We start from the raw sequence: 14,604 nt of genomic DNA on the forward strand, positions 1-14,604 counted from the left end.
ATATAAATGTACTACGTGCTCCTAGTATGTCTACAATTTATGTCAGGCTCTTCTTCTAAATGTTTTAAATATGTGAGGTTAAATTTCAAATTCAATATATTAGTCTCAGAGGAAATGTAATATAATGTACAATAGTGACACTAATATATATATATATATATATATATATATATATATATATATATATATATAATCAATGATGTGTGATCTATATTCATATATTGTCGTTACAGACTTCAACATTCGATGGTGGAACTCCTGATGAAGGCAGCTTGGCTGTCGAAACGTGCGTAGAGTCTATATTTGGAAACCACCTAAAAAGTACTATATGTTCATAAATCCACCATGTATTTGCTACATCAACTGTGTAGTACATTAGATATTATTAGGAAGATCGTATTCATCAATATGATCTGCTGAATGCAGTATGTGTGTGTCAAGACTGAATGGTGTTAGAATGTTGGTTATGTATCAGTCTCTGTAGGACTTTTGTCTTTCTATTTTCATAATATATGTTTTATATGCACAAATAAGATTATGTATAATTGAATAAATATATTTTAATACTTTTTCAATTATTAGCGTCACTATTGGTTTTTACATACACATGTTTTGAGAGACTGTTGTGAAGTAGCCCTAGAGTATTTACATTGAAATTACTATAACAGTCATCCACAGTTTCGTCAACTCCCCACCTCACATCTCAAAGAGAACCTTCCAGAATTGGGGACGGTATAAGAAAGAAGTCAAGTTTTTTAAAGTAATATAATATGTGCTAAAGGAAGAACAATATCCTCATCCAATAGACCAGGAAGGTTCTCATGTATTTCCTGACCTTCCATTCCTAAGCAATGCCGTAGCACAGAAGTCTTTTTTTTCTAGGGGAACGATTTTGACCACATACTGTTAAATAGTTACTAAAGATATTTTTTTATTTGGACCATCAAAGGATAGGTTCACCTGTTGAAAGTAAAAAAGGGGAGGAAAAAGGGATATTTTGCATATTGAAGAATGGAAGTTAAACATTCCAATGCTAGCTTTTGTTTTGAAAGAGAAAAAGAAAGAAAACAAATCAAACAATTGGCAATACAAATATATTTAGTAGTTCTAGTAATACAAATTACTCTGACATCCAATGAGACACCCAACATGGTTAACATATAATACTTGATGAATTGTTAAAACTGCAGGGATGTCTGAAATGTTTTAGGCTCATACGTTAAGTAAAAATGTTTTCTTCCTTGCTCTGTTCTTTTAAAACTGTAGTTGCAGGAACACCAATAGTGTGGAAAACGAGCACTTTCAGAAAACCACAAGTATTAAAAAAAAATAGCATGTGTTCGGTTGAAGGCATCCATGCAGCCAATGCCAATTCGGTAGGAAAACCAAAACAGGAATTTGAGTGGTATAAAAATCCAATGTTACCGCAAGAGTAGAAACCCCCTTACGAAAGAGGCTGAAGTAGGCTTCTGAAAGAGTGTGACGAGGTAGAAACATTCTGAGCCACCGACACTGCTGGCCGTAAGGACACATGTTTGCGGCTACAAGAACGGAGAGCACTTGAGAATACAGGTATAACTCAAGTGGAGCTCACAAGGCTGAGGTTGACACATCTTATCCTCGCCATCAGCTCAATATTGAGGCGCCTACTTCTTGTCTTCGCAGTCAGCTCGAGATCAAAGCAGCAGTTAGTCATAATACAAAGGAAATTTATGAAAGCAGGATAATCCCCAGTATGAATAAAATTATCAGAAGTTTCAAGTTATGTAATTTGGGAAGGTAAAAGTGGGCAATGAGTCAATTTGCTCACATGGGGATCATGGTCAAACAGCAATCCATAATGAAACCAGGTGATTTGATGGTTATGTTCGGGGATGGAACAAAGCTGAACTTTGAAAGTTTATGATTAAAGATTGATCAACGTTGTTAATGCCTTTTCTGAATATAAACATAAATTCCGTTTTGGGGGATTTAGTTTTAAGCAATGTAAGTCCATCCAATTGTATAATATTCTTATATGGGTCTGTGGTGTGACAAGGTCATTGATAAAGGATACTTTTAGAAATAGGTGCCAGTGGCCATTTAGTTTTGTTCTGGTTTTTGGTTTGCGGACTGTCACACAGACTGGTAAAGTAGTGGAGTGGATTCATCAGCACAGATGCCCAATAAGAGAATATGGAAGCTGGTGGTGCATGGTGTGCCACAATATTTTTCATTGGAGTTTGTTGTGTTTGTCAGTATCTTTAAATTCCTTGACTGCACTTTGTTTTCAGAAGACTGCTATACATAAACAGCTGTAGGTAACTGTTTGGGTGGAAATTTCTGAGCCTCGGTGCTACAATTGTCAGGGCCCAACTGTGTTATGACACATTCCTCGCTAAAGTCTTCACCCAAGAGCCATTGTAAGGGTAAGTATAGAGGAAAAATGGAGGATTGTGCCCTCATGATTTGTCAGTAGTAGTCCGAAAATGAAATGCAAACGTTCTTTGAAAGTTTTACGTGCGTAGTTTTTATTTCATGTTACATCTATGGATAAAGGACAGCCGACACGTGTTTCGCCCTAGTGGCCTATAGGCCGAGGGCTTTTTCAAGGCTGATCGGGTCGTGAGGGGGGAGAGAATGTGAGGACGTTTGGCAAAGGGACAAAGGGACAAGGAAGAGACAATGGGAAATAGGAATGGAAAAAGTCGTGGGGAGCAGAGCAGGACAAAATACAGGAATACAGAGAGATGGATCAATGTACATTTTCAGACTACTACTGACAAATCGTGAGGGTACAATGCTCCATTTTCCCTCTATATATATATATATATATATATATATATATATATATATATATATATATATATACATAAACAGCTGTTCTCATACAATTCACATGGAGTTGTTCCTACTATCATGGTAGGGTTGGACTGGCCTATAGGGCAGTCAGGCAGTGCTCTATGGGTGGTCTTGACAAATCAGTTTGTGGGCCTGTTTTAGGGCCAGGAGGACAGTTTTTAACTGTGATTCTCCGGATATCACACACATTACCTGCAGCAAGCACACATGCATGCAGTCTCCCATATGTTGAAAAATACCCATGCAGTGCATCTTTACAAGGTTAATACAGGCAAGATTTGCAAATATGGGCCACTATCTGGTTTGCTAATCGGGCCACTTTTATTTTGGAGCCCGGACCTATTTTTTGGTCCCAGTCAGAATGAATGCAATAATCATGTGTTCCTTTCCTCCGTGCACCAGAAATTGGCTAGGCTAAAAGTCACTTTGGCCGTCTTAGACACATAGGGAGGAAATGGGCAGATCACAATGCCATATAAAACAGGAATCCCTTCGAAGGGAGACCACACACATTCTTTGGTGAACCGAAAATGCACTTTATGAAAGTTCAATGACTACCCCTATATAAGTGCAACAGAAGTCATTTTTATCAGGATGACCTTTACTTTTCTTAGTCAATTTACATCCTTGTGTGGAGCAACGTGATGTGGTGTTGTCTTGTAAGCCGACGAGATTGTAAGGTGTTTTTCAGTGGTTGCTGTGCAGTGTGGAATACTGTGATATGGTGGGAAGGTGCTATGTGTGAGTGTGTGTGGTGAGATGAGGTGTGGTATGGAGTGCACTCATGATGAAGTTGTGGTAAGCATATGGGTGTTGAGAGACAAGACATGACTTGATGTGTGATGTAGTGTGGTGCAGACATGTGGAGATAGTCAGTGCTGACAACTGATGCAGTGCCTAATTGTGTGATGCAGTAGGCTAGGTTTACTATTGTATTTATTAGTATGGTGAGATGTTAAGGTTGCATGGACTGGTATGGTTTTGGGTTGCATTGAGTTGCATGATGGTTTAGTACGGTGCGTGACGTGGTAGTTGATAATTGTGGTATGATGTGATAATTTTTGTGTTATGGCAAGGTATTGTTGGAGGTAATTGTGCTAGAGAGATAAGGAATATGCAAAAACAACAGGTGATGGACCGAATGTGGATCAATGTCACACACTCAACCCAGTCCAAAGATCTGGGCCCAAATCCATCGTTTTTTTTCACTCCACACCACCCTGGGTTAGACAATGGCGATATGCAAATCAGCTCTGACCCTGTGCCCCATGGGAACAGTCCAGTCCGAACGACAAAAGCCATGTCCTTCCCAGAACGGAATCAAGCATCCGAGGACCGGACCGGTTTCGAGGTAACACCTCTCATCAGCCCGGCTAGCTTGACTCCAGCGGTGTGGAGTGCCTGGGACCCACGTCTGGGCATCCCCAGCGCACTTAGGGCGGAATATGCAAAAACAACAGGTGATGGACCGAATGTGGATCAATGTCACACACTCACCCCAGTCCAAAGATCTGGGCCCAAATCCATCGTTTTTTTGCACTCCACACCACCCTGGGTTAGACAATGGCGATATGCAAATCAGCTCTGACCCTGTGCCCCATGGGAACAGTCCAGTCCGAACTACAAAAGCCATGTCCTTCCCAGAACGGAATCAAGCATCCGAGGACCGGACCGGTTTCGAGGTAACACCTCTCATCAGCCCGGCTAGCTTGACTCCAGCGGTGTGGAGTGCCTGGGACCCACGTCTGGGCATCCCCAGCGCACTTAGGGCGGAATATGCAAAAACAACAGGATATGGACCGAATGTGGATCAATGTCACACACTCACCCCAGTCCAAAGATCTGGGCCCAAATCCATCGTTTTTTTGCACTCCACACCACACTGGGTTAGACAATGGCGATATGCAAATCAGCTCTGACCCTGTGCCCCATGGGAACAGTCCAGTCCGAACTACAAAAGCCATGTCCTTCCCAGAACGGAATCAAGCATCCGAGGACCGGACCGGTTTCGAGGTAACACCTCTCATCAGCCCGGCTAGCTTGACTTCAGCGGTGTGGAGTGCCTGGGACCCACGTCTGGGCATCCCCAGCGCACTTAGGGCGGAATATGCAAAAACAACAGGTGATGAACCGAATGTGGATCAATGTCACACACTCACCCCAGTCCAAAGATCTGGGCCCAAATCCATCGTTTTTTTGCACTCCACACCACCCTGGGTTAGACAATGGCGATATGCAAATCAGCTCTGACCCTGTGCCCCATGGGAACAGTCCAGTCCGAACTACAAAAGCCATGTCCTTCCCAGAACGGAATCAAGCATCCGAGGACCGGACCGGTTTCGAGGTAACACCTCTCATCAGCCCGGCTAGCTTGACTCCAGCGGTGTGGAGTGCCTGGGACCCACGTCTGGGCATCCCCAGCGCACTTAGGGCGGAATATGCAAAAACAACAGGTGATGGACCGAATGTGGATCAATGTCACACACTCACCCCAGTCCAAAGATCTGGGCCCAAATCCATCGTTTTTTTGCACTCCACACCACCCTGGGTTAGACAATGGCGATATGCAAATCAGCTCTGACCCTGTGCCCCATGGGAACAGTCCAGTCCGAACTACAAAAGCCATGTCCTTCCCAGAACGGAATCAAGCATCCGAGGACCGGACCGGTTTCAAGGTAACACCTCTCATCAGCCCGGCTAGCTTGACTCCAGCGGTTGGAGTCAAGCTAGCCGGGCTGATGAGAGGTGTTACCTCGAAACCGGTCCGGTCCTCGGATGCTTGATTCCGTTCTGGGAAGGACATGGCTTTTGTAGTTCGGACTGGACTGTTCCCATGGGGCAACAGGGTCAGAGCTGATTTGCATATCGCCATTGTCTAACCCAGGGTGGTGTGGAGTGCAAAAAAACGATGGATTTGGGCCCAGATCTTTTGACTGGGGGAATGTGTGACATTGATCCACATTCGGTCCATCACTTGTTGTTTTTGCAATTGCCGCCCTAAGTGCGCTGGGGATGCCCAGACGTGGGTCCCAGGCACTCCACACCACTTGGAGTCAAGCTAGCCGGGCTGATGAGAGGTGTTACCTCGAAACCGGTCCGGTCCTCGGATGCTTGATTCCGTTCTGGGAAGGACATGGCTTTTGTAGTTCGGACTGGACTGTTCCCATGGGGCAACAGGGTCAGAGCTGATTTGCATATCGCCATTGTCTAACCCAGGGTGGTGTGGAGTGCAAAAAAACGATGGATTTGGGCCCAGATCTTTTGACTGGGGGAATGTGTGACATTGATCCACATTCGGTCCATCACTTGTTGTTTTTGCAATTGCCGCCCTAAGTGCGCTGGGGATGCCCAGACGTGGGTCCCAGGCACTCCACACCACTTGGAGTCAAGCTAGCCGGGCTGATGAGAGGTGTTACCTCGAAACCGGTCCGGTCCTCGGATGCTTGATTCCGTTCTGGGAAGGACATGGCTTTTGTAGTTCGGACTGGACTGTTCCCATGGGGCAACAGGGTCAGAGCTGATTTGCATATCGCCATTGTCTAACCCAGGGTGGTGTGGAGTGCAAAAAAACGATGGATTTGGGCCCAGATCTTTTGACTGGGGGAATGTGTGACATTGATCCACATTCGGTCCATCACTTGTTGTTTTTGCAATTGCCGCCCTAAGTGCGCTGGGGATGCCCAGACGTGGGTCCCAGGCACTCCACACCACTTGGAGTCAAGCTAGCCGGGCTGATGAGAGGTGTTACCTCGAAACCGGTCCGGTCCTCGGATGCTTGATTCCGTTCTGGGAAGGACATGGCTTTTGTAGTTCGGACTGGACTGTTCCCATGGGGCAACAGGGTCAGAGCTGATTTGCATATCGCCATTGTCTAACCCAGGGTGGTGTGGAGTGCAAAAAAACGATGGATTTGGGCCCAGATCTTTTGACTGGGGGAATGTGTGACATTGATCCACATTCGGTCCATCACTTGTTGTTTTTGCAATTGCCGCCCTAAGTGCGCTGGGGATGCCCAGACGTGGGTCCCAGGCACTCCACACCACTTGGAGTCAAGCTAGCCGGGCTGATGAGAGGTGTTACCTCGAAACCGGTCCGGTCCTCGGATGCTTGATTCCGTTCTGGGAAGGACATGGCTTTTGTAGTTCGGACTGGACTGTTCCCATGGGGCAACAGGGTCAGAGCTGATTTGCATATCGCCATTGTCTAACCCAGGGTGGTGTGGAGTGCAAAAAAACGATGGATTTGGGCCCAGATCTTTTGACTGGGGGAATGTGTGACATTGATCCACATTCGGTCCATCACTTGTTTTTTTTGCAATTGCCGCCCTAAGTGCGCTGGGGATGCCCAGACGTGGGTCCCAGGCACTCCACACCACTTGGAGTCAAGCTAGCCGGGCTGATGAGAGGTGTTACCTCGAAACCGGTCCGGTCCTCGGATGCTTGATTCCGTTCTGGGAAGGACATGGCTTTTGTAGTTCGGACTGGACTGTTCCCATGGGGCAACAGGGTCAGAGCTGATTTGCATATCGCCATTGTCTAACCCAGGGTGGTGTGGAGTGCAAAAAAACGATGGATTTGGGCCCAGATCTTTTGACTGGGGGAATGTGTGACATTGATCCACATTCGGTCCATCACTTGTTGTTTTTGCAATTGCCGCCCTAAGTGCGCTGGGGATGCCCAGACGTGGGTCCCAGGCACTCCACACCACTTGGAGTCAAGCTAGCCGGGCTGATGAGAGGTGTTACCTCGAAACCGGTCCGGTCCTCGGATGCTTGATTCCGTTCTGGGAAGGACATGGCTTTTGTAGTTCGGACTGGACTGTTCCCATGGGGCAACAGGGTCAGAGCTGATTTGCATATCGCCATTGTCTAACCCAGGGTGGTGTGGAGTGCAAAAAAACGATGGATTTGGGCCCAGATCTTTTGACTGGGGGAATGTGTGACATTGATCCACATTCGGTCCATCACTTGTTGTTTTTGCAAGAGAGATAAGGAAGTCACAAAATAGGTCAAACAGGAAATGTTTGAGTTGCAAAATATATATTTTTTTATGAGTGAAGATGTAATACTATCGTCTTAAGGGTATGAGCAATTAAGATTCCTGATGAACAAGATCAGCAAAATAAATTGAAGATACGTTGGGCACCAATGAAGGGAAACATAAGCTGTATGCCTACTCTAATTGTTTCCAATAAGAAAGAATACCAAACATGTGCATAGTCAAGAGATCTGTCGCTGAAATTATAGTAAAACGTGGATTTAGGAACAAGAACTAATGTTTTGCTTAGTTTGTGATAGATTCAGATTGTGAAAATGTGTTACTAGTTTTTTTTCTGAACTTGAATCAGAATTTCTAAAGTTTGATAATAGCTACAATAATGAGGTCAAACAAACTATTTTGGTAGTAAAAACAAATAAATAGAGGTAGAAAGCATTTTAAAAATCATATGCACATCTGTCTGGTCTTTCAGATTTGAACCCTAAATTAGTGCTCAATATGTGTTTAGTAAAGTGAAAATCATTCAATCTGCAGATTTGTAGAGGGCTTCTGGTCACCCGTGAGGGTATCCAGGCGCTGGCAGAGTCCAGCTGATTAGCGGAATAGCCAGGTCTTCAGGGACTTTCGGAACTCTGGAAGAGATGAGGCCGTACATGAAACGGTAGCTTGTTCCACGTTTTCGTTGCTAAGTAGAAGAAGAAGCGACCACTACATCTGCTATGTCTGTTGCAGGAGGTGAGGGTTAGAGAAAGGGACGCAGAGTGAAGGTGTCTGGTGGGCTGATGTAAGTAAAGGTGGTGGTTCAAGCAGGGTGGTCCACAGTTGTATAGGGCCTTGTATGCATGGGTCAGGAGTTTTAACTGGCAGTATTTTCGGTACAGGGAACCACAGGGGTTCCCCGAGGTAGGGGGTGACGTGAGTTTGTCTAGGTCGATCCAAGACGAGTCTATCTGTGGTGTTCTGTATGGTCTGCAGTCATAGGAGGAGGTGAGCTGTGCTCATGTGTAGAGAGCATTGCTGTAGTATATTCAGCTGGAGATGAATCCAACTTTTTGATGGTCATGAGTGGATAACTTACATAGAGGTGAAATAGCACAACTTTTTTATTTACTAGTCCACTTGGCCTGATTATCCTTCAGAGAGAGCCTGTCATTGCTAAAATTTAAAAACAGTTTACTGTCAAAGAGGCTGTATGAATAGCAAAGAATGACCAAGAGCAAGTACCCTTTTAAAGGTCGTGCAAATAGGCAAGTTAGATATTTCTACAGACATGTATTGTAACTGGAACAAAATCTATTTTCAAAGACAGTCACAACATTTAGTATGCAAGGGAAGATAGAGCTCAAGACAGAAATCCTCATTACACAAGAAATTCTGTTAGGGCAGACAGGCAGTATTAGCTTGGCGGTAATGCGTCTGGGGAACGGGGAGGGGATTACAAACTGTAATAAATGAACACATGGATGAGTAGGAACCAATTTTCATGACATTTTACACTGACTTCTGCCGCAGACATAAACAACACCTAATTGGACAACCAAAAGGTTGGTTTCAATTTGAACAGTGTATTTTCATTATCATGGGCAACAAGGCTTAATCAATATTAACCTCTAGAGTAGCATGGACAAGATGAGATCTACATGTTGTGTACGTCCGACTCATCGCAGATGTCTGAATAAACAATCGTATATGTAATGTTCTGGAACTTACATTCAAAGTTGAAGTCTGGAGATCTGGTTTCTTTTTCTGCTCTCTCACGTTCTCGAAGTTGCTGGTTCAAAATTCTTAGTCGCCTTAAAGAGAATTGAGACCACAAACTTAAACGCATAGAGAACTATGTATAAAGGCTACAAAGCTACAAATAGCAAGTGCAATATCATATTGCTCTAAATATGAAACTTTTTCTATCAAATGTATTTTAATCCAGTCTTTAGCAGCAAGTGGGTAGTGAGGGGTTAAAAAAAAGTGGTGGAGGAAGGAACAACTTTTCTGGTCTAAAAAAAGTATATATCTGGTTATACTTTAAATTGTATGCAAAATTGCTCAACAGTTACAGCAACAGTGTCCCTCTAATGGTACATGCCTCCCTGCAGCAATGACAATTCTTTAACAAGCATTTGCAATGCAATAGGTCTCGCATTTACGAGAGTTTTAGCTATTGGCATTGTAAATGACTAAGGCTTTTATTAACCCGTATAGCGCGTCGAACATTCCGCCCCAGTGCGGACGTTCGATCGCGCTAACGGGATTCGGACGTCCAACGGTCGTGCGCAGCACCAGCGAGGTAGTGCACGCGACGACCGTTGGACGTCCGCAGCACGGAAAGGGTTAAGGTTTAAAAAAACAAAACAAATAAAAGGAAGTCATTTACATTGCCAATAGCTCAAACACGCGAAATGCTCGACTTATTGCATTGCAAATGTTTGTTTTTCCGAACAATGGGATTTACATGAAATTAAAGAGATGAACTTTTTAATTAAAAAGTTATTAAGAAAAATACAATTTACTCTTTATCACCAAATTTACTTGTACAGCCCCAAGAGATACAGTGGAGCAGATATGCCACAAAGTACAATAACACAAGCATCTGCAATGCAATTGGTCTTGCATTAGTGAAAGTTGGAGCAAATGGTGTTGTAAATGACAATTAGCGACATTCATGAAGGTGAATTGCGCTCGCAAAGGGCCAGATTCTCAGAATCTGGCCCTTTGCGAGCACAATTTTTGCATTTGGGATTCATCATCCCAAATGCAAAACTCGGTAATAGCGAATTCGCAAATTTGCGAGGAATTACATTTAAGGAATCTCTATTTGAGATTCCTTAAATGCACTTCATCATCCATTTTCAAATTGCGAAATCGCAATTTCGGGCCGCTATTTACCGCGAGGTCAAACCTCGTGGTAAATAGCGAAAACTCAGAAAAATGCTTTTAAAAGCATTTTTCTAAGTTGCATGTTGCACACACACATGTCCTTTGGACATGTGTGTGCGCAACACCTGTTTAAATTAGCATTTAAGGGGTGCTCTGGACACCCCTGGCACCCTTTAAAATCGCTATCTTATTTGCGATTAGCTAATTGCTAATCGCAAATAAGGAATACTCCCCATTCATTCCTATGGGCCTTTTGGCTATTCCTACATGAATCCCGTTTTGCAAGTCTGGAATAGCGATTCCTTATGAATCGCTATTTAAGACTCGCAAAACTTCCCAATGATGAATCAGGCTGTAAGTCTTTTATTTATGTTTGTGGAATGGATGTATGTAGTGTGGAGTATAATTATATGGGTTGGATTGAACTTGTTAGTTGTGGAATTGTGTGGGGTGGACTAGTGTGTGCGGATTTCTGTAGTGGATTATGTGGTCTGGTGTTCAGTGGAATTATGTGGGTAGTAATTATGTGGTATTAAATTCACTGGAATTATGTAGTGTAAATATGTGGATTGGTATGTTGTGAGCTGTTGAATTGTGTGACATGATGTTGAATTTTGAGGTGTGGATTGGATGCATTTGTTGTGTAAGTGTTGATTTGAATTATGTGGTTTGTTGTCGAATTATGTGGTGCAGAATGAAAATATGTGGAGCTGAATTGCGTGGCGAGGAACTGTGTGGTAGTTTGAGTGAAATGATGCTGATGGGAATTATGTGGCATGATGTGGAGTGTATTTGTATGTATTGTTGCTATGTGGCATAGTGGTTTTATGTGGGGTGTATTTATGTGGTACTGAATAGAGTGTAATTAGGTGGCATTGATGAATGTGCACGTATGTGTGAAGGTTATCTTGAATGTATTTCATTATCCTTTATGAATAACGGTAAAAAGAGCTGCAGGAGGACTGTCAAAATTATATGCATTTGCAGGGCCTGTTTTAGCTTCAGTAAGTTGTTGAATGCAAAGTTACCAGACAGTAACATCCACAACATTTCCAAAAAATAAATAAACACAGATACCGGAGATGCCAGAAAGAGTACTTAAATGAAGGGTTTCAGATGATATTACACCTTGAATGCAGCACTTTAAACCATCCCTTACCCATGACTTGGAAAAGAAATAAGTTTTAAAACATAATTTAGCTGGTGAATGCAGATTTAATGAATAAAGCATCATCAGCATTTCAAATGTTTAAAAATGCAAACTATAAACATGTTTCTTGAAATAGGATTAGAACCTAGACGTTCAAAGTGCACAGCAATCTAAATACAAAGTCTTGATCTACTAGTATGCTGGGATTATGACACTGACCTGGTACCATTACATGTCAAGTCTAATTTTATTTATTTAGTGCATTTTGATAAAGCGCGGACATTACCCAAAGGTGTCAGAGCGCTGTACAATAGAGCTAGTTTTGTTACAAGAGAAAAGTGGTACCAAATAGAACATTACAAAGACTAACAAGCATTTGCAATGCAATATGTCTCGCATTACTAAAAGTATGAGCTATTGGTGTTGCTAAAAATAACAGGATCACTGTGGAGGGAAGGGAGGAATCTGTGATCCAACCAATTTCCTAAAGTTATATATTCAGATCAAAGGGGGAAGGATCACTTGTCCTGCATAACTTTGGGTATGCCGGAACGGTTCTGAATAGTCCCAATAAAAAACCCTCATGCACGTGTTGGTAAATTTTGCGATGTTAGGCGGTATATCTTGTTTCTCCGCCGTCCCTCACACGTGTCTGCATATTCATAGGGTTTAGTAATTTATGCAACTTCCATCCAGGAGGCATTACCCAATGTTAAAAACAGTAGTGATCAGTGATGGTGACTGTGACGTGAAATAGTGAAAAGTAAAATTGTCTCTCTCATCCAGAAAAATATGTTTTATTAGTTCTGTTTTTGGAGGCAAAAAATAAAATTTGATCGGTGAACAAGAGTGATTATGACTCTTTCACACTAGATTTGTGGTATAGGTCGACATGTTTCAGCCCTTGTATTGCCAGAATATGTCGTATGGGCTTTCATCAGGACCACGGTGCAAAATAGAGACCTCTCACGTCTCTATATGTGAAAAAGAGAAAAGGTTCTAATGGAACATATCGTTATGTTGCTCCTATTAAGGTCAAAATTGTACCTTTGTTTCCGGGACCAGAGGTGGCAGAGTCAGAACAAGCAACTGACGGAGAGACAGAGTGTGCCTCCCTGACCCACCTGGATCCTGAAGAGGCTTAGTATAGCCATAAACAAAGGTACAATTTTGACCTTAATAGGAGCCACATAACGATATGTTCCATTAGAACCTTTTCTCTTTTTCACATATAGAGTGGGGGGAAGAGCAACAGTAGGGAGACAGCTGAAACAGCTCTGCCGCTACGCATTGGGGTTGAACTAACGCCCATTAAGTCATTTTATCCTCATTCCAGCACAAAAAGGAGAAACATTGAACAATAAATCTTACAGGCTACAAATAAATGAATAGTGTGCTAAACACAAAACATGTACAACAAAAAGCACCCGTAAATGAGGTCTGAAAATAAAGCGCCCATTACGTTTCAAAATCAGAATGTTTTTATTTATCTAGCTAAAACAAGGCACTGCTTTGTTAATTTGTACAAGCACAGTAGCACACAATAATGGGTGCAGACTGCAAATAAATAGTGTGCTGCATGGTAATAAAGTGTTTTTGAAAGAGAAAGCAGAGTCTCGTGGTGGTCGCGGTTGAATGTGGAAATTAGGGTAAGATTAAGATGCTTTGCAGCATTTATAAAGTTATTTATAAACAAAAATACTACATTGATTTCAGAAACATAAATTTCTCATTTTGTTTCACATTATAAAACAATGATTGGATTAAATAGGAAAAAACTTTTAAAATTAATCTACAGTATCTTCATGATGCAGATAAACGTCAGATATCGATAATTAAGTACTATAAACAACGTGTGGTGTCAAACCCCAGTGTGGCTGATAGGGAGTAGTGTTAATTTTTAAGCAGTATATTTTCATGTTTACATTCAGGGCATAAGTCCTACGGAAACTAAGAAGGGGACTTACCATGTTTTAAAGGGGCGTGGTAATTTTGAAGAGTGCTTTTTGTTTGCAGTTCAACTCGAGGCCAAGTTATAGCCAAACGCTTTCGAGGAATATGAACCGCTGCAGTGCTGGGGCCAAGTTGCCCTTTGTTAGCCTCGGTAGGAGGCACACATGAGTGCACCATTAAAGACCCCGGCAGTGGGGTAGCAGCGAGGATAGGCAGCATGCAGCGGACGGTCTCTCAGGAGTCGCATGCCCAGTCAAAGTGCAGCAGCAGTAACCTGAAAGGTGTGAGGAAGAGCAGCTACTCGCGCAGGGACACAAGACGTTTTTCGTGCAGCTGGGGCCGTGAGTGACACCTGCGGAGCCGGCCAAGTACTAGGAGATTGAAAAGAAGTGGCTCAGCAGGACGCCCAAGCACAGCATTTCGCTCTATTCCTCTAAAGTAAATAAAAATATTATCAAATAATAAAGTGATGTGAAGCGCTGCGACCGGCCGTGAAGCTGGCGGAAGAGGCGAGGATGGGTATGGGTAATGCAGTGATAAAGCGCGGCCGAAGTTACACGAGCCTGGACTGCCCCTGACTGTCACCCCTCGAATCTACGATACCTCCAGGTCTCATCACTATGTCCTGCCTCTCACACCAAACTGCCCCTCTTTCTTTCGCCAGCCCCCACATCTCATCAGCATGTACTCTCCAATCTGCACGGCCTTTCTGCCCTCACCTCCATACTTCGATAACCACACCTAGAAGTCATCGGGGACGGGACGTAACGTGGGCCCCTGCAGGGCCTC

The 14,604-nt window shown here is 43.2% G+C and overlaps 1 protein-coding gene across 2 annotated transcripts in view; it reads right to left on the bottom strand.

Annotated features, from left to right (window-relative positions):
- CCDC14 (coiled-coil domain containing 14) overlaps positions 1 to 14,604 on the bottom strand; it is a 221,436-nt gene that overhangs the window by 104,413 nt on the left and 102,419 nt on the right. For both annotated transcript variants that reach the window (XM_086957082.1, XM_086957083.1), the window contains exon 10: positions 9,549 to 9,631. In XM_086957082.1, coding sequence (XP_086813208.1) covers positions 9,549 to 9,631 — 83 coding nt within the window. The remainder of the gene's footprint in view (positions 1 to 9,548; positions 9,632 to 14,604) is intronic.

Source organism: Lissotriton vulgaris, chromosome 2_1 (genome assembly GCF_964263255.1).
Source record: "Lissotriton vulgaris chromosome 2_1, aLisVul1.2, whole genome shotgun sequence".
NCBI classification, from domain to species: domain Eukaryota; kingdom Metazoa; phylum Chordata; class Amphibia; order Caudata; family Salamandridae; genus Lissotriton; species Lissotriton vulgaris.